Genomic DNA, 26763 nt, shown 5'->3' on the forward strand with positions numbered 1-26763 from the left:
TTCTTACAGAGGTCTTGAGCAATATTTCCCTATGCTTTTTGAAAGTTTTTCTTTGGACACTGACTGCTTCACTCATTTTCAGTCAAGCTCTTGTATCTGATTATTTTCCTGACCAATGATTTGAGTCATTCGGGTATATTAAAAAAAACATTTTAGTTAAGGGATGAACCAGTGTTGTGTCTTCATATAACAAACGCCTTGACAAAGAAAATTTTAAACTGCATCTTTAGGCGCTTAGTTACTAGCAGGTTGTGACAAAAACATATTTGCTGTTTCCATCTCTTTAGTTGAGTGCACACACAAAAAAAGCCAAAAATAAGTCCCAAAGTTGGTACAGTTTATCTTGACATGCTGTGTGGTGTACCCTTAAAAACCTGAAGAAATTAAATAAGCAGGAAAAAAAATGACAGCAGGCGAATAGCAACACAGAATTGAGGAGAAAAATGCAGCAAAGACCGCACACAGAACCCATAAGATTGGTTCTGTGCTACTGTTCGCTGAAGACTAATCAGAAATGGTTCTTAGTGGACGGGTGGCTGTCAGGAAACCATTCTTAAGGAAAGGAGGGATGAAGTTTGCCAAATTACACAAGAACTGGAGTCAAAATCAGAAGTAACAGGTTTTATGGAGTCATGAATCCAAATTTGCTATTTTTGATTCAAATCGTCATCAATATATATGGAGTATATATAGAGAGAGAGAGGCGCAAAAGTGAGTGTCTACAGCCATATTTAAAACCAAAATGATTATGAACACAGAAGAATGCTGATGTTGATCCACCATAAGTGTCTTACTGGCTTCATTTTTCAGCAGGACAATGATTTCAGACACATTACCACTGCATTAAAAGCATACATGGACAGAAGCACACAATGGAACTATGAGTCATGGATTGGAGTCCTTAACTTTACTGGATCAGTATTGACAGAGACTGGAACAAAATGAAGCCGATACCTATTGTACTTCTAGAAGTTTGGAAAACTATTCTTGAAGAGAAGTTAAGAAAATGACAAGAAAACTTACCTAAGAGAGTCTAGGGTATGATGAAGAATTGAGGTGGCCATACCAAATGCTGACTGTCACGCTCAAAAGAATTTTACACTTTTTGCTTTAGCCTTAGATACTGTGTTTCCGTGTCTGTTAGGGCATACTTCCATAAATTATTGCAGCCATTCGTACCTTCAGGCTGTCTCAAGATTTTTGCACAGTACAGTTAATCACTAACCATATCACTACGCCTGTTACTTTTAGGCCTAAAGACTTAGGGCCATTACACGCCAAGCACACTGCGAACCTGTCGTTAAGGGTACATGAGAGACACACGCCAAACTCATTGTGTTTTTGATGGGGGGGGGAAGGCACTTTGAAAATAATAAAGTCAACATCAAGCAATGATGATCCTGATGTTAAAAAAAATAATCAGGCTTAAAAAACAGAGATTATCCATTCTCATAAGAAGGCAGCAGCACTGAGATTACTTTTACCATTCCCATATCATTGCATAGTATCCGGTTGTTCAGTCTGACGTCACTAGCCGTGTCTGGGTCTAAACTCCGCTGCAGGTCCATATATCAAACGATCACTATGGCATTACTGAGAGTTGAAAAACTGTCTAAAGTCTTTCATCTTTAATAAAATGATCAGCGTTCTGCTCTACCAGGTGTAACAATTGAGTTTAACATCCAGGCATCCATGAAAACGGAATTTATGACATTTAACGGAGTTAGAAGTTAGCAGGGAGTTAGCTCGCTAGCTTCTATCTAAATACAATATAGCATGTCCTGACTGCGGGGTTTTGGAAACAAATTAAAACGTACAGCTCTGTTATCACTTCCAGCATAAATGAAGACAGAAAACTAAACAGCAGTGACGTTTGTAGGGTTACTGAAGTTGGGCTAGCTGGTATATAATGATGTGCTGCGTGACCGCTAGCGACACAGCTATGTTAGCATAATATAAACAAGCTAACTTTTTTCCCAATCGATTAAAGTTAACGTGAGTGTTCTCGGAGGTCAGAAACAAATGTAATCGCATGGCAAGATGCTGTAAAAGGACCAAACTTCAGCCAGGAGAACAACTGAGATAATCCATCCACAATACGAGGTTAGTCATTCATATACTGCTGCATGGGCTGGGCTGTAGTTACATCCTAAGGTTTTAAAAACTGAGCTTAAATAAATGATTAGCGGTAATAAAAGCCGAGGGAGGTCAACAGTGATCACTGACTGTTTTAGGAGCTTTTTGAGATCAAATAGAAGAAAATACATAACATTAAACATGTTAACAACACAAAAGCCATATTAAACACAGGCTACTTTAGACCCGGAAGTAGGATTCGTCGCGTCATCACTGAACAACCGGATTGATGCATGTTTTAATCTATGATCGCACTTGTTGCTGAATGCAGTTGTCTCATTGGGGCCGATTAATCGGTTCTGACCAAACAAAAATCTGAAAAAAATCAAAAAACAATATTAAATAAAATTTACATATTCTTAAAAAACTCTTCCCTACCTTTGTTATCCATCTTCAGCATCTCAACCTTCATGTTATTACCATTACATTAGTCTCTACCTGTTTTGTACTTCACCCCCTCACTTTAACTCTCCTGTTTGCATTAACAGCAGAGAGGAAAGCGACAGGAAAACGGAAAAGAGGTCTGTCTGTGTGTTTAAGTACTTTAAGCTCTTATCAGCCATCCGCCTACACAGAGCTCTGTAATGTGAAATGATGTTCGTCTGAAACATTTGTTTGAAGGTTTATTGCTTTATATTGTATGTTTTCTGTGTTTTGCAGCTGTTCATATATGATAATCAATAATAATAGTCAGAGGGAAGCCTGACAAGGGAAAAGAGGTGTAAGCCTTATTACCTAAGTGACAGAACTGTTAAGGTGATGTTCTTTTTATAAAATGTTGTGTTCGTTTTGTGCCACATGTAGTGGGAACTTTCCACATAGTTCAGATTTTATCTTGTCCGAACACAGAATATTTTCCCAAAAGTCTTACGGATCGTGGCACTTGATAAAAAAAAGCCAGTGGGATTAGTTTATGTGTTTGCATTTTTGCAGAAAATACAAGTTTATGTATACTTACTTTAGCATGATAATCTCCACAAATAACACAACTTGTGATTTAAAATGACAGAGGAAATGAAAGCGGCTATAAAGAATCTACACCACTTTCACATGATATCAGTATCACCAGCACTAAGGTTCTGTGTTCCCAACAGCTTCTGCAGCTTCATTTAGCAATATGTTAGCAAATGCCTACTTCATTTCAACTTTCTTGTGCTTCAACCACAAGACGATTACTAAAACATGTAGTCATGGCCCACAGAGCTCTGATTTAATTATTGCAGACTCAGAGGAGACAAACACAGAGTCAGCCGTAAAACACATTTTTAACTGACTGATTTTACTAATGAATCTATCTGGGTCCCATCTTAGGACTTGCAAAGCTTAGTGCCAGAAGCACCTCATACTGGTAGTCTGTGATTCTGCCATTCCAGACAGCTGTGGTAGTCAACAATCATCGGTGTATTCATGGCAGCCTCATAGTGATTTGCCAAGTGTGTGATAGATAGTTCAGGAAATGGAGCAACAGCAAACCCATTACAGCCAACTGGGGCTGAGCTGACACACTGTCAGCAGGTGAGAGAGATAAAGAGTCGAGATTCTCCAACAAACACCTAATAGACAGGAGGGCTGACCATCACCACACAGTCAGATGGGACTGGGCAGCTGTTTTCTGCTGCACCACTCCTGCTGCTTGTACTGTAGCAATGAGTGAGCTGATTCAGCTGAAACCAGTCCCATTCTTAACTCTTTGAATGTGTGCTCTCAAATTTGCTCTCAAATTGTACAGAGAGCACTTCCAAGGATCAAAATCAAGTCATAAAAGGGCTTCTATCGAGGGATCTGTACTAAAAACTGTCCAGAGGTGCACAAGAAGATGCCACTAAACATTAGATTGGCCAGATTTAAATCAGGTGTCTTTGTAAAAGAGAATTTCAATTCTGAGAAACATGAAAATAAAAATGTGACTGTGAAACAAGCAAACAAAACATTTTTCATGTTTTCTTACGAATCAAAACACTAGCTCGGTGGTATCATCATACTTGCAAGCTCTGATAACAAACACTCACCCAGACACAAAAGCAGCAGCATTTATTCAAGAAACAGGTCTTTAGTACCAAAGAGTCCCATGAGAATAGCTTTTCTTCTGAGTGTGTGTTACAGTGCGCGTAGACTATGTGCAAAATGTCTGCATCTAACCAATTTATGTGCACTGCATGCACACAACTGTGCCACCCAAGGGCCTGATCATAATAACATGTTTTAGTTCAACTAAAAACATGCAATTAACTGGAGGATGCAGGGGAGCTGAGCTCCACCAGAGACAATTAGAGCTGCAGCAGCAGCCAGCAGGCAGAATTCATTATCAACACAGTGAATATTGATGACAAAACAGTGACAACAAAGAGACTCCACGATGGCACACAGTGCACAAACAAGACACAGAGCCGAGGCTTAGAAACACGCTGATGTTTACCAACTTGATATTTCATGTGAAAATTGTCCAGTCGAAGAGGAGAGTACAGACAGGGCAGAGAAGTCACACTCTCAATGTGCTAAAACAAAAGATAAAAGATGCCAAAACTGAATGTTTCATTTTACATCTACTGTCTTTAAAAGCTTTTAAATGAAATCAACATCAATCACAAACTTAATTTCAAGTACTTTAAGTAGTCCGTTACACCATTTGTCCATCAACAGAAATGATTGAAGCTCTTCAGCTAACTACAGTTAATCCTCCTGCCAATGTGGAGGTCTTTAAAACAAGCTTTAAAGCCACTGAGTAATACACATGTGACCTGTGAATGTGAAGGACATCTCTAGTCAATCACACACTGTATATAAAAATGCTGCTATTCATATGGAACATGCTGCAGTGATCAGTATATCTACTGTATGATCAGTATCACAGTATCCTTCTGCGTGCTGGCCTGAGTACAGCCCACTTTCGGATGCCTAAACTATTTGGTAATGACATGAGCACGAACATGGTGAGCTGAGACGCGTTCATTACAATAACAACATGCTACATGTTTCCATCACTTGTCTGTTGGTCAAAATCTGATAAATTACTTCATTTATTATTAACAGCATTAATAACTTAAATGCATCGTTGGCCACACCAGTCACCTCACTGCAGCCTAATTTTATTATTGTGTAATCAATCCAGCTCAGCTTCTGGTGACTAACTCGGTTTGGCCTTGGTTTGAGAAAACAGCTGTTACAAATCAATCTTAGCAGTAACCAGACACGGACAAGGAAAGGCTTTGTAAACGATTACGTCATCCCACATACAGCACCATTACAAAGGCATATTTTCACAAATTAAAGTCTAAAGACTTGAGGCTGAGTTGGCTGAGTAATCTCTGATAATTACAGTAACATTTGTTTTCTTCTCATGTGCTGGTACAGAACGATGAGGTCATCACTCTGGGAAGGATGCGGAAGTGCAAAATGCGGAAGTCATGTTTTTCAGGACTCTGCACTGGTATTACGATTGATGGGTAAATTTAAAAAAAAAATCTATTAAACAAAACAAAAAAAAAGCAAAATAAAGGCAGACTATCCATTTGCCACTTATTTAACAGGGTCATTTTTATTAAACTGAACATTACTGTACGTGGCCTAATAAAATACACTAATACAACTGGTCACAATATTAACCTATGTGCATCAGGACAACAGGTATACAGAAACTTCAAATTTGAATTAAAGAGAAAGCGAGTAAGAAAATGTAGGCTGTATTAATGAAATGCTAATACTTATACATATATAATACAAATCTGAGATGAATACGGGGATGTTTCTATAATAATAATAAAAAAAACTTTAAATGAGTTTTCTAATGAATTATTATTTAATTTACTTCTGCAATCCCAAGCAGCAATGCCGCCGTTGAATAATGGTATACCACAGTACCGCGGGGAAATTAAGAATGAAAACACAGCATACGAAAATATATGGGGAAAAAAACGATAGGAAATCAGAGCAGGAAAATGTACTTTTAAGGTGAAATACAGTATTTAGTGGTAGCAACATAAAGTTGCACTAAGTGAATGAGCTAACGATGTGGTCCATTTTGAGGACATGAGCAGAGTCCTAATGATTGCTCTGCTGCTGCTTTACAGCCAACAGGAGACACTCTGAGCTCCAGAAAAAGGCCCGTCGGGACCAGTAAGACTCTAACTGGGGGCTGTGTGGGTACCATGGAAAGCGTTATAATTTACCTGGGCCACACACACTGACACATTAATACAACTAGTCTCCCTTCCTCAGAAAGCAAAGTGTCTGTGTAAGTGTCACCAGGGGGATGACATCCATTTAGGATGCCTTTTAATCTCCCAAATGAACAGATATAACTCTCCCAACACTAATGCTAATGAACCCAATTACTGTGTTTGTGCACTAATGTGTCATTACAGACATTTTAAATGTGTGCGTGTGTTTTCAATGATTAACATGACTGAGTGAATACAAAGTGGGACTCTTCTTTTACAGCCTCCTCTCAGTTAAAAGCGCAGCTGTGGCCAGCCAATGTTAAAGTCTTTACGTGACGGCGGACCTTTCTAATCACTACTTTCTAAAAGCAGTATTCAGTACTGTATGTCCTCCATCAGTTAGTTTCAACTGTTTCAATTTTTTATTTTTTTTTAGTTAGCAACAAATGAGCATTTTTAAATAAAACGTGTGGCTAATCAGATGAACAATACAAAGTATAAAAGATTGTAATGTGCTACAATGTTAAGTTGCAAAAAACTCCCAAAAAGGTTAAATTCCAGAGGATTTTTAAGGTGCTCCATTTTATACTGCATCTGTAACAAGTTTCACTCATAGTTTAGCCATGGGCAGATGGCAGAAAGCTAACGTTAGTATATATGTGTAGTGTAGTGTAGACTGAGCTAAAGGCATTCACCGCTGACCGTCCAGTATAGCACAGTGAGTTCAGTACAAAATCTTATGGTCAGCATGTCCTGAGAACCAAACTGTCAAAGGACTATTTATGTTGATGTTCAAGTGCTCCTGAAAAAATAGACAATACTACATCTACCTGCAACGGTTTGGCTGTGCAACGTAAGCTATAACATGCTAGCAGAGTTAGCCTCAAAAGCTACAGGGTTTTCCATGCTTTTTTAATTCTTAAACATCAATATATTGACACACTAAATGGTTCCCCACCAAATCTGGAGATGGATGATGTTTCCCAAAAAGCAGAGGACACTGCTTTTTTTTCTTTTCTTTTCTTTCTATTTTTTTTTTAAATGCAGCAATTGTGTCTTATGTGTATTCTTAAAGCTGCAAAGCTAGGAGATTCAAACCCGCAAGACAGCAAAAGCTTTGTCTGTTTATTTAAGTTGAAGCTTTTCTAACAGCTTCTACTTCACTTGTCTAACCATATTTTACTACATTTATTTCATTTATGTCAGAATGATTGACGTGCTTTAGCTGTCACACTAAAAATTATGGCCATATTTTTTTTGTTTGTTTTTTTAAGTAACTGCTGCATTCATGGACCATGAATTTCTGTACTATTACACATCTATATCTTACATCAGGCTGGTACATGAGAGAGAGGGCTGATGCCTCTTCATTAACAAGAACCAAATTACAGTAGAAATTATGTCCAAGAAGAAGAACAGCAAGGGTATTTATTGTCTGCTCTAATTTGGCATTCGAGTGGACATCAACTCGTCTATTTCTACAGCTACTGTTTCCTTACAGCTGCACCATTCATTCATCAGATTGCTCTCCACACTTCCTGTGACACTGCTGGATGTGCCTTCATGCAGCTGTGGGGTCTCTCAAACGGATGTCCAGAAGTGTACAGTTATCTAGAAAGCATGTTGGTACTTGTCCCCTGCACAGAGAAGACAAACTGCTAATTATTTTTATCCACGAACAACATCACGCACCTACCAACCCACACACACACACACACACACACACACACACACACACACACACACACACACACACACACACAGAGAAAAGCGCGTATCTGGCTCCATCAGCTCATCGTAAGTTCCAGTAAGCCATCGCTTCCTCCAGCGAGATGCTAAAGTCACTATCAGAACCAGGAGTGAAAACAAGCTAATCCTAATTGGAATTTACACATTTAAATAGAATCTGCAATGCTTCACTGGAAGGGTTTTTATCTGCAGATAATACAGAGTGGGAGTGGCAGAGTGGAGGGGAGAGGAAGGGTTGCGTGCATATGTGTGTGTGTGTGTGTGTGTGTGTGTGTGTGTGTGTGTGTGTGTGTGTATGCCTGAAAAAGAAAGAGAAAAAGAGTGAGAGAATGAGAGAGAGAGAGATTGGCAGGTGGATGGGAAACAAGCTTCCCTACAACAATTAAAACAAAGAGATGTCTGGTGTCTGTTTCAACATGCTGAGCTGAGCTGCTCCGCACTGGGACTGCGTATTCAGCATTCACAGAATTTGAGAGTGTGTGTTTGTGTGTCTGTGCGAGAGAAAGAAAAAGACAGAAACATGGACATATGCTTAACAGGACGTCAAAGTATGTAGGCCTCAAGTTTTCTTATCCACATCTGTTTTTACAGGGGAAAAAAGAAAGATAAAGGCTTTGACCTAAACCAACAATCTATAACAGTATGTGACATGGTTTGATAAAACCTTTTGATTATAATGAAATTATAAAGCAGAAGCCATTATAAAGCTCTTGAAGCTTTATTTACAGCAAGTAGAGGTCTTTTTCTTACACAGTTATCCAGCCTACACCCCATTTTAGGCAGATAAAGCCCAGATTGTATACGATACATAAAAAAATCAAAGACTTGTTGGCATGCATAGATCATCTCACTGGGTTACCTATATAATCAAAGCAGCTCATTAAAAGCTTTCTCGTAAACATGTTTTTAAATTGATGACTTGGATGAGCGTCTCTTCCTGCAGGCAGTTTGGACACTACAGGTCCAGATGTTGACTCGGCGTAATGGGAATTCTTCCTGACTGACATAGGTGAGATTTTACCTCTGTCTTCTCCTGCATGCACACACGATCTGACGCAGCTCAGCAGCTTGTTTGTGATAACAGAACCGACATAGCCACGCGCACGGAGGCAGCAGCTTCACAAAAATGTGAAAAGTGGTTTTTGAAAAGGAGGTGAGGCTGCCTCGCTATGATGTGTGTGACCCAGATTTGAGCAGGGCACTCAGATGATGTTGGTGCGAACCTCTCTCTGCTTTGTATGAATACATTAAAGCAGCAGGCTGTGCTCAAGCGCATGTTACACAAATAAAGTGTTCCATATGTACCTTGTGTCTGTTACTCTTGTCATCCCTCTGATCTGGCCTCGCTCACGTCTACAGTTTCACTTTATTATGAAGAACCTGGACAAGTGTGCTCTGCTGCTCAGCCTGCAATTTCATCTTCATTTGGCTGAAAACTACTTCAATTTATGTCTTTCTGCTGCAAACTCACTCTTGCCTATCATACAATATATATACGAAGAGTAACACTCTGCTGTCACAACCAGATCAACACCCATGGTACAGGCTGAAACTGTTTTTCAAGCTCTAAATTATTACATTTTCATAAAATACAACACCTGCACTGAGGGTAACAGAGCCAAGGCACCAACTCACACCGCAAAAGCCACAAATACAACGTTAGTAACACAATAACCTCAACACTTACCAGAAAACATGTCAGGTTTGTCTTTATGTGTCAAAGAAAAATTTCGGAAGAACATCGCTACATATTTGTCTTTGTTTTTTTACAAAGCTAAATTTCTTTCATTTCGGTATTCATCACACCCCTAAATGTGTCACGTTCTCCATTTGCTTTCATGTTCAACAGAAGTCCTCCTTAAGTTACTTCAGTGTCGGCAAAATTAGAATACACAACAGAATTTTGTTTGAGTCTCCACTAAATAAAGAATTTTTAAAAAGCACTGCAGGCCAGAGGGCAAATCAGCTGTTTACCACAATGATAAGATAAAATGCCAAGCACCACGCAAAACAGTTCTTCCTGGTTCTGCCAGAGGTTTCTTCCTGTTAAAAGGAGTTTTTCCTTCCCACTGTCGCCAAAGTGCTTGCTCACAGGGGGGTCATATGATTGGGTTTTTCTCTGTATGTATTATTGTAGGATATACCTTACAATATAAAGCGCCTTGAGGCGACGGTTGTTGTGATTTGGCGCAACAAATAAGTCACTAGTCTAACAAATAAGACTAGTGACAGATCAAAGAGATGGAAGTGCAAAAAGGTGGATGATGAAATTCTGAAGCAAGAGAGCGGGACAAAAAATGAACTGATGAAGACTTTAATGGGATTCATTAAAATGGAAGAAAATGACAATGAACAGAGTGGCACAGAAGGAGAGAGACTAACGATTAGATAGTGAGATGAGACTGAAAAAGTGAGACAAAGAACAGTTTGATGGGCAGCTAAAGAGGGAAATGATTCCCAGGAGGGGAACCAGAAATAAGAAAGAGTGACATGTGATCTGTCTGCACGAGCATTCTTTCTCTGCACGAGCATTCTTTCTCTGCCTCACCATCCCCCTTCTCTTCCTCCAATATGCTCTCTGGCAACCCCGCTCACAGGTCGTCCTCATTGTTACAGCTGATCTGCTTACAGTGTGTGAGGGGTCAGGGTGTAAAGAAAGCATAAGTATTGGGGTTGAAGAATGAGCAAATATCAGTGCACACTTGAGAGCACTCAGCCACTAAGGACTTCAGTAATTATCATCACCAGTTAGATTCCCCTCATTTGGGAGTATGAATCTATAAATCCAATTAAGCAAAGCAGCTAAAAGCAGCTAGCTTTGATTTCAGAACAAATACATATAATTCTTAAGATAGCTAGCTGTTTTTTCCTTATGGGAGTGCTTTCTATCTAACATCACACACATTCATACTCCAATGGATGCATCAGAGAACATCTTGAGGTTAGTATATTGCCAAAGGATATCTGGAATGCAGACTAGAGCACCAAGAGATCGAACCACCAACCTTGCAATTAGTAGCTGAGCTGCCCTACCTCCTACCTTACCTCCTGAGCTACAGCCATAACATTAGTTTCACTACTGCTAGCATGAGGTGATATCTGTGCCCTACTTAGGTTGCATAGACAGTCCAACTTCTCCAGGATGGCACATCAATATGTGGTATTTCCAGAAGGATTGTTGCGTCTCCTGCATGGAGGAGGTTCCAGGAGACTTTTAGTTACTATAGGAGAGCTGGACAGGGTTGTGGCAGGTCCTTAAACTATCAGGACTGGTATCTGCCTCTGCAAGATACCAGTGCAAGGAGGAAAAGGATGAGCACTACCACAGCCCAACAAAATGACCTACAGCAGGTGTAAATCTCTGACCAAACAATCAGAAACACACTTCATGAGGGTGGACTGATGTCTAGTCAGCCCTGTGCTCACTGCCTGGCACCATGGAGCCCGGACTACCCTGCCATATTATTTTCTTCTAGGGTGTCTTTGAATTCAGCCCTCTTTAGGTTGATAATATTTATTTTCTTGTTCCTAACACATTACCCAGTATAGTATATCAGTATAGATATCCAGCATGATTTTTCCCCATTGAGATCTGATGCGTTTCATACCCAGGGGTTTTCCAGGAAAACCCAATGATCTGTGAAGGAATTAGAAAAATATTAGGTATAGCTAAAGGCAATTAAGGAGGAAGAGCCCGATGTTAAAAAGAGCACTTTAAAGAAGTTTGTCTGAAGGTGTAAGTTTCTTATAAATCAAAATGTAAATAAATGTTTATTGTTTTCTACATGCCACACAAAGTCTGAATGTTGCTCAGTATTTCGTGTAAGAAAAGAAACCGTCCTAAGGCAATGGAACTGATGCTGTGTCTTACAAGCAGGAACAGTGTGGTGTCTAGACATTCAATTTCACACTCCTTGAAGTTTACTGCCTGCTGGCTAAATGCAGCCATGTAGATTGACTCAACGAGTCGGAGGAGGAGAAAGGGGAGTGCTTCAGGGTTTACATATGTGTAGGCAGATGAGATGAGGTCTATACAATCAGCATTTTGTTCATATTCAGTGGGAGAAATAATGATTTGATCCCCTCCTGAATTTCCAAGAAAATCATGACTTAGAACACAGGTGTCGAACTCCAGGCCTCGAGGGCCGGTGTCCTGCAGGTTTTAGATGTGTCCTTGATCCAACACAGCTGATTTAAATGGCTAAATGACCTCCTCAACACGTCTTGATGTTCTCCAGAAGCCTGGTAATGAACTAATCATTTGATTCAGGTGTGTTGACCCAGGGTATTATCTAAAACCTGCAGGACACCGGCCCTCGAGGCCTGGCGTTCGACACCCCTGACTTAGAACTTTGCAGAGAACTTTACAAACTACCATTTGGCAACATGAAGCTTCAGCTTACTCCACAGATTTTCTACAGGAGACTAGTAGGTCAGCTAAAAGTTAGGCTATTGCAAGGCCTTAATGTGCTTCTTCTTTAGTCATTCCTTTGTAGCCTTGATGGTATGTCTTGGGTCATTATCATGCTGGAAGACCCATATGTGACCCATGGTTAGTTTTCTGGCTGAGGGAAAGAGGTTTTCATCCAAGATTTTACAGTATAGGGCTCCATCGCTTGGCCCCTCAACGTGGTGACGTTGTCCTGCTTTTCAGTAGGTAAACAATCTCAAAGCTCTTTGGTTCACATACAGCAATTTTCTTCCTCCAAACATGGCAAGTTGAGTAATGATAAGGAACTTGATTTTGTTTTCGTCTGACCACATTACTTTCTCCCAACTCTTTTATAAATAATTAATATATTCATTGTCAACATAAGACAGGCCTGTACATGTGCCTTCTTGTGCAGGGACCTTGTGGGTGCCACAAGGTATCAGTCTATTGGGGCATAGTGCGTCAGTGGTTACTGTGGTCACAACTGCCTTTAGATCATTAACAAGTTCCTCCCAAGTAGATTCCCCACCTTTCTCAAAAGCATCTATGCTCCAGATCTCCAGACCGAGGGTGACTTATATCTATTATTTTTTGTTTCTTTCAATTTGTAAAAAGGAACAAAGTGCCACTTACAAAACAAAGACTTAAAAAAGTCTGAAAGCAAAGCAGAAGAAGGGAGATTTAGAGAACAAAAAATAAAAAATCTTGCTTGTAGGTATCAAAAACAAACAATAGAATTTGTGTTCATAGTTTCAGCTTCTCCTTCCTGCTTTCCCTCATTCCATCCTCTTCTTCTTCCAGAACAAACAACAAGAGACCCAGCCAACTGTCAAAGTCCAGCTAAGGCTACTAAGCTCAGTTTAACCTGTTCTTGGGGCTGAATGTGGTGTTACAATATCTGCTCAATGAACATTTATACAAGCCCTGATCCCCAAACGGGCTCTTAAAGTATAACACATGGCTGCTACATATTCAGCTACACAACACATCTAAAAGTTTAAGAAAAAGTCCAGTTCATACAGGGAGCTCAAAACTTAGTATTTGTACATGAACGCTTCTGATTTTAATCATATTCCCAACATAGCGTTTATCTGGAACATCAGAAACATGGCTATTCACCCATATATATGCAGTTACCCTAACCTAACAGTTACCCTATGGGCTAAATCATGAACTCACTTTGGGTTTAGTTTGGAGAGTAAGAATGAAATTTAAAGAAGCTTCAAAAAACCCCAGTTGTTTTTAATGGCTATGATTAATGACGTTGACCATAGTCATGGTGTCATGTCACACTGCCCTGCACTGTTTTATTGCTATATTGTATGTACGGCATACAATATAGCAAGCATGTCATGCACGCTGTGCAAGAACAGTATATGAAAGTCACTAACAAAATTCTATATGAAACCACATTACTTTTTGCTTCATCAGCATTATAACGAGCCAATTTTGGAGTCTGTGTTGTGCTAGAAACTGAGCTTTTGTTGCAACTTGTAAGTAATGGATGCTGATGATGCTGAGTGCAATTAGCCTACCAGTCTTGGACTGTACTTCTAATAAAACTCAGTCCATAGGCTGGCAACCAGAAGACAACATTGTTTTAAAACTGTATTTTGCATTTTTAATGACTAACTACCAGGATATGATGCCTACATGTGCATACATATATCACATCTGAGGATGCTGTATAAGGTATTTGTATGCAAACACACTTATTACAAACTTGTACTTTTTTGTGCTAGAGGACCCAGAATCTCCTAAAGAGCACTTCAGTTTGGTAAAGGATCCCGGTGGTCTCAAGCTATATTTATATGAGCTGTTTGCTCAACTAGCAGTAATGTCCAAAGCCAGAGCTCATTCTCTTTCTCTTACCATTTCCAAGTATTCAGATATATGCATGTTTGAAGGAAAAGAATGCAATGCAGTGGTGCTTCTTCTCATCAAAATATAACAGAGGAAAAAGAAAAAAACCCAAAACCTTCAGCAGAGGGTTAGCAAAACATACTAAATACCTACGACTCTTTATTTGTATATATTTGAAATGTGTGCTCTCACATCCAGATGCTGGGGCTGATGTGTACTCCCAGTGCCTCATTAGTGGGCTTTTATTTTTCCATGATGCAAAGTAGCCTCAAACTGTAAACTCTGAGCCATATTCAACACATTAAAGCTACTATGTATAAATTTGATAGAAATGTCAGTATTAAAACTGCTATCTATGTGTCTCATGGTAGTACAGTAATATAGCCATGTGCAGTACTTCAAGTAATTTATCGTATATAATTAGATGTCTTTAAAAACACTGATAAATACTAAATATTGATATTTAATTATTTAATTACTAAAATTATAGATACAATAGGTGCCAGCCTCAGTGTGAACCTGAGCTAGAAAAGCAGCTCAGAGGGATGGAGGTGGGGATGGATGGATGGATGAATGGATGGAATAAGGGGTAAACTCTTTACAGAAGCGTCTTGATAAAGACCCATCTCCAGATGGAAAAGTGCTCTGCATTGTTCCTTCAGGAAGTCTGATGTTCCTCGGATGGATCAATCTGACATGTAAGTGACAGTGAATGGGTTTGATGACTGATGCTGGACTTATTTAAGCACTGTGTGTTTGTTCTGTCCCTGTCAGTTTATCACACTCTACAAGTCAGTCAGTGTCCTTGAAGTGTCAACAAAAGAGACATTAGTGTAGCATTTCTTGTAGGAGAAGAGCTGATGTGTGTCTGTGTTTGCGATACATGCCTTTTATGTTCAGATGCTAATCAAGTCCAAGGCTGTGAGTTTGAGTCTAGACAGAGGCAGTGTGGCCTTTTGTTGTATGTCTGTGTCTGTTCAGGCTTTCCTGTATTACGTCTGCACACAGGATTATAATAAACAGCAGAGGTTGGCAGATATAAGAGAACGTGACAGCTTTCTGACTGGAATTCAGACAGAAAAAGCTTCAACAATGCCACAAGCTTCCACCTATTCACATTCCCTAACCACCCATGTACACAAATCCTTGCATTCAACATTATTTTCTGACAAGAAGCCTCTGTGTGCTGAAATCTGAATCCACCCACACTTGACAAGAAGGAGACATCTGATTAAGACAGCGATGAGAAACTTCCACACCAGATATCTAAGTCTGGGAATAATTTCCCTGTCGACCTTCTGGTATCATTACAACTGCATCAGCTGTTGGAATAACAGCTGATTGTCCACAAACACCATCTGCTCTCACAACCCCAGGGACTAACAGGGTATTTCTGCTGGCCTGACACAATGTGCCATGGGTAATTAAATACCAGATTTGTGGTGCATTCTAAAACACAGAGGTTACATAAACAAATATGAGAAGGGGGAAAAAAACTACTTTGCAAAAAGAAAATTCACGAAGGTTAAAATGGCAGCATAACCAACTGAGACGGAGCACCAATACAGGTCAAACATGCCTCAAAGAAAGGACACTAGTGCACCTAAAATCGTATGAACATGTTATTAATATAAATGAAATGTTCAAGCTGTGCTAAGAGGTTAAGATAAGATAACCTTTATTAGTTTGTTACTGTGGCAAATAAGGAATACTTTAAATAAAATCTACCCAAATAATGTGATAATGTTTCATCTGAAACAGAATTCCTCTGCTATACTGCACAGCAAATTCCATGGCTTACATATAATGATCGGCACAGATTGCAGTTTAGTGTTGGATAAAACACAACCTCACTTTAGTAAAGTTGGGAAAAGAAAAGCCAGACAGCTAATGAGTCACACTCCGCTAGGGAGGTGAGAGACCCAAAGTGCCTGACACCCAATCACTTTTGTTCAAATATTAAGAGTTTAGCATGTCTGATGTTTTTTTTCTAGACACAAACAAAAGAAATGGAACTGTGCTCCCTTCTCTTCCATAACTGAGATTGTGGATGAGACAATAAGTCAAACAGTGCTCTACATCTCTTTCAATTTCTTCCCCCCCCCCTCCCCACCCACTTGTCTCCCTGTGCCGTCGTTGCACTTCAACACCAGAATGGCAGCAGGCTTGCCACCCTCCAGGCATTGGCTTTTATCATGTTGAGAGGTGTATGCCCGCAGGACGACAGATAAAAGGAAGATGAAGGGCATGGAGGAGGAGGAGGAGGAGGAGGAGGAGAACGGTAAAGGCGAGAAAACCACAGTGGTTGATGAACAATGAAGGTAAGGAACAGACTATATGCAACACAATAGACTGCATTACAATGTAGACAGAAGGTTGATAATCTTAGATTCTTACTAACTTTAAGTTAATTGTGATTTTAAATTAATTTTAAGTAATTAATTAATATGTTTCTGTATATATATATATATATATAGGTTGTTTTGTGTTGTTTTGACATTATGTGGGGGGAAAAAGTCCCATCATGTCGTCCAATTCAATAATCTTTTTTCCCAGAAACATCTTATAACAGAAACTAACATACGAATTTTTAAGTTTTAAAGCAATCTTTTTCTTACTTGGCACATAGCCCCATTAGCTAATGACCATCATGGCATTTAACTCCGGAGGTTCCGGAAGCAGCTATCAAGGTTAATTTAAAGTCACATTTTAGAATTCCCGATACGAGTTTTGGAACTAGCACGACTGCAGGGCATGACTGATAATTATGATGTCAATCAGTTGTTAACTGTAACACTCAAGAACTTAAATTGGGAGATTTATGTGGCAATTTATGCATGTCCACAGAGAGCTTTCTGTTTGGTGTCCAAACCAGGAAAATTATTTAAGATGTGTCTGCTTTATTTGCCATAGTAATTTAAGTATGGGACAATGTATCATCATTGATAACAAATGAAATGCTCACAGCATTAAATGTTCTTTGCCACATGTCTTTCTCTGAATATCTGGTTTATTGATAGACCAACAGGAAGCTGGCAGAACTCGATTTCTCACAGAGCAGTCTATTAGCAGCTCTGAGGATTGTCAGATAGCGTGGAGCAGCTGCAGTCTGATTTTCTGGGCTTCTGATAAATAGCAGCTGCAGTGATTTCAACAGCACAGTGAGGCAAGGTCACAAGTTACTGCTCTGCTTAAAAGGAGTACAATATCGATTTACCACCAAGAGCAGAAAAACATAAGAATAAAAAAGATTCTGAGAGGGGAAATCAACAACAGCGGGGACGAAATGTTACTATAATTCCAGTGGAATTGATGTGTGCTTGGATAACAACAAACTGGTGTAAAAACCTTGTAAATTTCCTCAGACCTCAGGATGGAAATCAAGAACTTATTTCATATTAACTAACTGAAATCATATGACTTCAACCCTATCAATTAATTTATCAAAGTTTTTTTGGTCAAAGGGAAATGTTGTATTATAGTTGACAGGTGGACATTGTTGCTTTACAAAATAGTTCTTTTCAGACAAAATGTGATTAGTGTATAGAACATATACAAGATTTGCTTGAAGCTTTTATGCCCGAACTACTTGAAGCAACTCTTGTTCAGCTGAAATTCATTACAAATCATTTCCATCTTTGTACCTGTAAGTTTGTTTGTTGCTAGTATGTTTTAAATGAAAGAATTAAAATAAGCCGCTACAACCAGCAATAACACGTCAGTGTTAGTTGGCACTAAGAGGGTTATCTGCTTTAACTTCATTCAGGAAAAAAGCAAGTGGAAGGATATTCTAATATTTATATCACACACGTAATAATGGCACTGAGTTGTAGCTATTCAACACTGGCATATTAGCATCATGGAAAATATCCTAGATGTCTGAATCATACCTGGCTGACCTGTGAAGCTGCCTCATTGGTCTCCTTGATCAAATTCAACCTCAAACCGTACCAGCTGACCGAGCGCCTGCATGCCAGAGACCTCCTGTCCCTGTCTGCTTTTTCATTAGCCTGCAGACGAGCCATTGCAGAACACACAAGCACTCTCAGAGGTGCTCTTGTAAGACTGTTCTGTTCCCAGTGAAACCAACACCCTTAAGAACTCCTAATCCATAAAGGAGATTTGTCTGTTTACTTTTAATTGGCTGGATTTTTCTCTCCATTAGCCTGATCTCCCTTTGCTTGATTTGTTTAATCTCAGTTTCACATTCTCACCTATCTAGAGTTGCTCAACACATTTCAGTTTGAGATTGTTCTTTGGCCAAAAAGTAAAATTATCCACAGCTGGGAAAGGAAAGCAACAACAGATTTTCTCCATCGATTTGAGAGGCACAACCATCATAGTGTATGATTAAAAAAACAGTAAAAGCAAGCGAGTCAGAACAATCAACAGAAGCAAATAAGAGAAAATGTATAGCTAATCTGAAGAAAAAAGAAAAAAAATCCTGTATTAATCCCAACTGTAGGTAGCAGCGTTCATTTATATGAGACACTGAACTCTTGCCAGATTGTTCTTAAGCACCATTATGTGCCCCCAAATTGTGCATTATGCAGAAATGACTCCAACAAAGTATATAAAGTATCCTTAAAGTAAACAAATCGTCAAACCGTGTAAAGAGACAAAAGAAAAAAGAATTTGACGACAAAAGCAGAGATATAACGAGTTTTCTGGATTAAATCACAATTCTGAAAACTCATGTACTCCTCTGACTAAAAACTCTTTGGTGGACAAAGATTCCACCAACATTGTTTTGGCCTGTTACATATAAATAATGACTATGAATGAGTACCAAAAATATTAGTGTACATTGCCAACAGTAAAAAATACGTAATGACTAAAAATAGCCTTCATAGAGATCCAAGAAACCTTTACTAGCATGCATTGTCTTTACAAGTGTCTTCATGCACATGGAGCTGGTATCTGTTCGTGTAATTTACATCTTCTGGGTGGAGATTAAGAAGAATCATGATAACGGCTGTTTTTAGATGTGATTCTTTCCTTTTAAAAGACATTGAGATACAAAATAAGTGTGAGTCAGTACTTTTTAAAGACTGTCTGTGTTTGCAGTGTGTTGTCACTCTGGGTTTATAGACATTTTACATTGAGTAACTTAAAGTTATAAATAATTCATAAAAATATTTTACAGTCATAATTCTGCCTACAGAAGGTTTTGTGATCTCGGTTGGTGTGATTTGGGGGAATTTATAGGATTGAAACTTACAAAATTACCTACCTATTGTTTTGCTCTCTGTCTTTTGAATTATTCGATGCTGAACCTACGAGAGGAAACCAGCTGGTATATAATTTCACCATACCGTCTTTTCTGAACAAGAAGAGCTTATGGTGAAGAACAGTCTTTAAATTCATGCGACAGCAATTTTGAATGGAAGCTGATACCAGCTGATATGAGCTGCTTTCCTAGAGCTCAGACAGGCTGATGTCAGCACAGAGCCATGATAAAGATTCTTAATTTAAGACATAATCAGAGACAGACAGGCTTTTGTTTCAGTCTGCTGCTGTTGGAGTTCTGAATGGCAGAACTAATCCTGTTTCTCAAATGACAACAGAACACATGCACACGAGGCAAAATAGTCATTCTACACAGACAGAATTTGCATTATGCGTTACACTGATCAGGGTAGAGGCAAGCTCAACCCTATAGCCCAACAGCTGTGGAGCGATAAATAAAACATGTTCATAATAAACACAAACAAAAGGAGCAGACGCACTTTTATTGTGCAGTTAAACTTAACCCACCGAAAGTTATACACACATTTTACCACAACCATATGTACAGCAAACCAACAAGGCTTTGCTGGTATTATTGAAGCAGAGACTTAAGACAGCTGTATTAATGGCTATAGCTCACCAACTCCTACATATTCACCCTAGAAAACAACACAGAGACACCAGAAGACAGCGAATAGAATACCGATCCGATTCGATCCACTAAGCTTAACATGACAGCTATCTGTTTGACCTTTCACCCCGACCACATTTTCTTTTACTATCTCTAACCCAGCAGTCAAGTAGGTGACCTGTGCTCTGTGTTTGGGTTTGAAAGATCACACTACTTCACAGTGTCAGGCTGACAGTGGCCTGATGAAAGGCCGACTGCTGACCTCAGGCTATATATCTTATCTGACTGGGAAGCTAATAAGAGAACACGTGTCCTCACAAGTTTCAAGGACAAGCCAGAAAAAGGACACTGCTCACACAAACCTTTGGTGTGTTTTTGAGGTTCCTACAAAGAAAAGTCTTAAAGATGTTGACAAGTCTATCCATCTATTTGTCTGGAAATTTTTAGTTTTAATACTATTCATACACTTTTGCATTACATCTATTCAGTTACATTTAAAGACCGATATGTTACTTGTACCACCACCACCACTACTACTACTACTACTACTACTACTACTACTACTACTACTACTACTACTACTAATAATAATAATAATAATAACAATAATCATAATCATGATAAACTGCTATACCAAAAAGAACTTCACAAATGTCAATAAATATAAAAATGTAAAATCATCATCATTATCCCAAAATCTAACATTTGACAGTAATAAACCAGATTGTAGACAGACCAAAGTTACTGTTGTTAGATATCGTTTGTGAACTATTATTTCACCAGTTTAACTTCAACTTCTGTATTTTTCTGATGGTGGAAAAAAAAACGCGCATCTTTATTCCAGTATGTACTTCAACAAACAACTTTGCTGTTAAAATGCTTTCCTTTCAGTGGCCACCCTGACACTTCTTCCAGTGTCATTATAAGCCTACAATGTTCCTTTCAGCAACCTTTTGAGCCATGATGGTTCATTTTAAAACCCAATTGCCTAATAGTCTCAAAGAAAGCTCCAGATATTTATCGCTTTAAAAGATGACTGACCTTTGGCCAGAATTTCAACTCATAAATATATCTAAAAAAGCATGGTGTTTCATGATATTATTCTTTCTTTTCAGCGGATAAAGGATTTTGATTGTAATGACCCAATTATATGTCCTACAGCACCACAAATCAAATTAACATGTTAGCTTCAGCACTGGTACCATTAAAGAATGAGCAAACACACACTACAGCCTCTAAGGGCCACAGATTCGGACTGCTGGTGTCATTAACACTGGGTTTTGTGTTACTTCCTGTTTCATTTTGATAGTCTTTTGTCTACTATTTTGTTTTGTTTCCTTTATCTCAGTATTTCCTGATTTGTCTTACCTGTTCCACTCTGGTGTGCCCTATCCCCCTGATTAGCCCTAATTTGTCATTTAATATAAACAGCCCCAGGCTCCACACATCCTTTGTTGCGTTGTCTATTATCCTACATACTCCCAGCCAGTTGTTTAGTATTGTGGATTCAGTTTAAATTCCCTGTGTTTCTTTTTTTGTATGGACTCTGTTGTTTTTAATAATCCACCTTTTAAATAAAGGTGCTTTTTCAGTTTGTTCAGTGAGTCTGGTTAGTCTACATTTGGGTCCATGTCTAGCAATTCATGGCAGCTGGTTGTGCTTTTAATCTGTCCAGCCGACAGGGTTTGTATCCAACTGTGGGCACTTAGCCATAAAGAGATTTACAGAGAGTAAACATCCCTTCCAACAAATATACCCAGCCCAGACAGAGCTGCTGTGTCCAGATGAACAAATGAGCAGTTGTCAGTTTTCGGTTTGTCAGCTTGGCAAAAAAAAAACAAACACCTAAGGACAACCATACAGCACCATTGTTACCCTGTCATTTCCCATGATGAGACATAACAGTGAAAGAGTAAATGTCTGATTTAAGGATGAAGCTTTAAAACATTGAACCTCACAAACTATCAGCTCTCGATTTCTGGTGAACATGAGCACATAAAAACTGGTTAACTGGTGCTGAGGGAGAACATGGTTTCATTAGTATTTGTCAACATTACAACGGTGTCAGTATTAGTTATTGATCTCTACATGGAAATACTCGAGTAGTAAATGATGTTGTAGTTGTTTGAGTATAACACTGTGTGCAGTGTCTGACTGTCTAGACATTGGTGTTATTTAGAAAATCCGTTTTTAAATCAATAATTCAAAACCATTTTAGCAGTGTGTTCAATTAACCGATTAACTGTTGTTCACAAATAAAAGCACTAAAAAGCTGTCTGCGACCTGACACTACAACGCTGTGACGTGGAAAACAGAGTTAATCTAAGAAAATCCAGGTTGTCACTCCTTACAAGGTGGCCTCATTCAAGCCCCAGTTCCTCTCGACACAAAGCTATTTAAACACCATAAATACAGTACTAGAACACCGTTTCATCGCCACTGTGTGCAGAACCTTGTGTCCTCATTTCTCCTGGAAATCTAACAGTGTAAGGCAAGACCTGAAGGAAAAGCTAATCTTAGACTAAACCTGTCTCTAACACGTGCATTTGTCCTTGGCCTCTCGGATTTAGGATGTAGATGACACCATCTGCTGACTCAACATTTGTCAAGCTTCTTTTTCAGCTTTTCAGCCGTGTGCGGGAAAGGAAGGAAAAACAATGCAAACAAAAAAAAATGTATCTTGGTTTAATGGATCAATCTATTTTTTAAAATGTTGTTTTTGAAGTTGTTGAAAATCACATATCTGTCGTTGTTTACATAGCCAGAAATTCACATTTAACACAAATGTGCATTTAATTGTTACATTTGCCTTCAGAAACCTTCCTGTTCCATAGCAACGTAATGATAATGCAACCAGCTGGCAACCAGATGAGTTGAGTCCCCTCAAGTTATACTCATTGAGAACGACTCATTTAGCTTGATGGCAACATGCTGGCAATCTGTCTGCTTTTATAAATGAGGCAATTATTTGCAAACCTTCACTCTGAGAGTGACTGCAGTCAGTCCACGTAAGACTGCAACTGTTTGCAGAAAGGTTGCCTCCTATCAGCCAATCTGTGCAATCGCCTTGCAATCAAACATGGTCACAAGTGTGCAACCCCCCTTAAACTATCTGCAAGCATTTAGTCACCACTAGCTGCAATCAGTCCCAGAGTGACTTCAATGTAATACAAACACCAGGCAGCCAACAATGTATTTTTTCTTGTAGATGTCAGGACTGTCCTATTTTTAGTCATGTGACTGGACCATTAGCTTGCACTGAATTAGCGCAAGCTAATTAGCTTGCACTGAATTTAATTCAAGTTATCTCAGGATGGTGATGCAAGAGGTAAGCCCTCTTTGTTCATAGTCTTCCCAAAGTATTTTAATTTACTGCAGTATCGATATTTGTATCGATATCACCACTCAAGATGCTCCACCCGTAAAACTGACAAGGTAATTTGTAGTGGAAGAATGAACCTATACACAATTGGGCTTGACAACACAAGCAGGGATGTTACATGATTTTACATAGTTCTATGTAACCTGAATTAATTTGTTTTTAAAATTCATTCAAATGGATGATAGACACTGTCTGGTGTAGCAGCAGGATCAGTTTTCATTCCATTTCACATTTGTAGCCTTAAAGTTAGTAGTTTAGATTTTAGACTGATGTTCTTACTAATAGAACATGGAGCTAAAAGATAACAAAACTCTTATATAGTCCTTCGTAAATTAATTGCTTGAATTATAAATGGTTATTATTTAAAGGTGTGACATGAACCTGACAGGCTGTCCACATTCTGAGTGCTATGATACACAATTGCTTGTTGTTGTTCACTAGGCTGTTGCATCATTTACCAACTTCCACCAGAGGGAAATTGGATAGGCCTGGTGATATGGTTTACGCATCTGTTTAAGTGAGTGTGAACAAATAATGGTATATTGTGATGTGATAGGGTCAGTCTCCGTGACTGCTTGGGTGCATGTTTGACGAATGCAGCAGCATCAAAACTGTGCATATTCAAGTATTCTGAACCTCTCCTTTCAGTGCAGGACAGTTTATCTCTGCAAACTACAGAGAAATAATATGCTCCAGTCTTAAGTTAAAAAATGCACACACGCACACACAAACAGCAAAAAAAAAAAGCACTAGAAGCCTACCTGCAGGCCCCTGCGTCTCAAAATACTTGAGTCATCCATGATAATGCGAGGTTAGGTATCTTTTGTTTTCAAAGCAACAAAGTTCAGGCACTTTCTAGGAAGTCTGTCCACATGGAAGTAGTGAGATCAGAGCCTCCACCCCTCTTTACTGTCCGTCAAGGCTTTACTCATCAGGTTGTCATCGTTTTCCATTTCAATCAGAAGCTTTAAGAGTCCTGTTTTTTCTCTGAGACGTCACTGAGGTGATCGGTTTCAGGTTTCAGTGCCAAATAGATGGGATTCAGTCAATAAGGTGAATAAAAATATGTGTGTGTATATATTGATATATATATACAAAATCCAAGGCTGTTATACTAACTGTGGAGGGAAAATAAAAGCACAGAAGACTGGTCTAATGTTGATCTCTTCCATTTCTTTATCTTTTGTGTGTATTCAAACTTGTTGTAGAGAATGGTGAAAGCTCATCCTCCGTATCTTCCCTGTATGTTCCATTCATTTATTCAGCACTGGACACACCCCTCAGTTTCCCAGAGTGTACAGTGAGGCGCTCAGCTCCTTTTTTCTGGTTTCTGACTCTCGAGTCTCTTCATCTGTCCTCCTCCGTTTGCCTCCCACCCCTAAGGCACTAGTCCAGAGGAAACTCTGCTCCTTCCATTATTCATGTGCAGCTTGCAATAGAAATTAATGATGACGATGAGGCCTCAGGGGGTGGACAGAGGGAGGGGAAAAAGAGACTGAAAGGAGGCAAAACATAAATGGGAAGGCACCAGCTTGCTTGCCTCTGGCTTAATTAGAGCTGAGCTGTAACAAGGTCCCGAAATCACTGCAAAAACACAAGCAGGCAAGCAGGCTTCCAGAGTTTCTTTCTATGGAGGGATCAGTCAGGACTGACAGGCCCTATGTGCTCAACCTGCTAAGTGACACTCAATCCAGAGTTTAGAGAAAAGCCTGCTTTTCCTCAATCAGTTTTATGGCTTGAGATTAGAAAAGAAAGACACAAAGCTGTTAGACTCACCAGACGACACAGAGTGTAGACTAAAAAAAAGTGTTTGTTTGCTAGCAGTGATTTACTAAGCAAGAAGGCACCTCGCATCCATCTCCATGCCAACCAAAAGGGCCAGATTCCATACAGTTAAAGCCATAGGGGTCTCGCAGACACACACACAACCCCATCATGCATGTTAGTCATCGCTTCATCTCTGCCGTCCTCTCCTGCACCTTCTCCTGCATCTTTCAGTTTTCAGTGTTTCTCCAAAAGGCTGTGGGGAGGAGGAGATCCAGATCAGCTGAGAGTAGTAACACAAGGGGACGAACAAGGCAGGAGGGATGAGCGTTTCCGTCTCTGAGAAGAACAGCTGAGGATTCCAAGAGGATTCCTTCCTTCCTCTTCTCTTGTCTTCTGTTCCTCAAATCTCTGCGTCCCCTCTGTTGTTGCCTTTCTTTGCTCTCTCTGATGTGTCAGTATGCTCACATGCTCCAGCTCCTCCCTCTGTTCTTTTTCCACAAGCTCAACCTCTCTCTCTTTCTCTCCCTCTCTCTCTGCAGAGACGGCCTATCAGGCACAAGCAGGAGACAGAGGCTTTGCTCACAATGAATGGAGCAGGGACAAGTGCTCCGCCTCCCTCTCCACTCGTGTGCGCTGTGTATCCGTCACTATAACCTCGCCTGGTTCTAACCAAAACAAGATGCTGCCTTTGCACCTTGCAACACGCACACACAGAGCAATGTGTGCTTAATGCATCATTATTTTATACACATGAATTAATCATGAATGCACTGATCAGAGGTTTTGGATGATCACTTTTTCACACAACTCTCTTTTTAATTTAAAAAAAAAATATTATCCCTGATGGTTTGTATGTAAAAGTATGTGGACACGCAAACATACACCTGTGTTCACCTGTGCTTAAAGCCATAGGCATTAAAGATGCTGGTATTACAGCCACCGCTTTCCTCATCTTACAAGAACTTGGAGGTATGACCAAAAGCATGTAAGTGAGCCTTTATAAAGCTTCAAAGTGTCTCATTTTTCCCTTTAATATTACATAAAAAGAGTTAAAAACGTATTTTACCTTGTGTTTTAAGATGAAGATGAAAAGAGGGTGGATGTAAACACACAGCCAAGGAAACTTTCAATTTCTTTTCAGAGAAAGAAAATAAAGGTTCAGCCAATCAGCTGGATCAAAAATTGATTACAATAACTGTCACTTGTAAAGATCTGAAAATGTTTACCTTTTCTGGATATATCTTGTTTTGACAGGTTTTGGTAAGTGACACCAGAACACTATTTTTAACTGGTGATCCTCCTCCACAAACAAGAGAGATGCAAAGGAGCAAAGAAGCGAAAAAAAAAACAAAAACAGGAATGGGGACAAAAAAGTGATGGAAGGATAGATTGAACTGTAGGAAGGCAGAGCGTCTGG

At 39.3% G+C, this 26763-nt stretch overlaps 1 protein-coding gene across 6 annotated transcripts in view; it reads right to left on the reverse strand.

Annotated features, from left to right (window-relative positions):
• The window catches only part of mast2 (microtubule associated serine/threonine kinase 2), a 143870-nt gene that overhangs the window by 73961 nt on the left and 43146 nt on the right, over nucleotides 1-26763 (reverse strand). The window contains exon 1 of one of the 6 annotated variants that reach the window (XM_085252932.1): nucleotides 24341-25772. The exons of 4 other annotated variants lie outside the window; for them this stretch is intronic. In XM_085252932.1, coding sequence (XP_085109058.1) covers nucleotides 24341-24379 — 39 coding nt within the window. In that variant the 5' untranslated portion in view covers nucleotides 24380-25772. Of the gene's footprint in view, nucleotides 1-18227; nucleotides 18379-24340; nucleotides 25773-26763 lie in introns of those variants that run through there. One more of the 6 variants, XM_085252929.1, reaches the window with a different exon arrangement.

This window comes from Mchenga conophoros, linkage group LG17, assembly GCF_057382185.1.
Source record: "Mchenga conophoros isolate Kocher_MC1m ecotype Shallow Benthic linkage group LG17, M_conophoros_male_GT1.1, whole genome shotgun sequence".
In the NCBI taxonomy this organism is placed as follows: Eukaryota; Metazoa; Chordata; class Actinopteri; order Cichliformes; family Cichlidae; genus Mchenga; species Mchenga conophoros.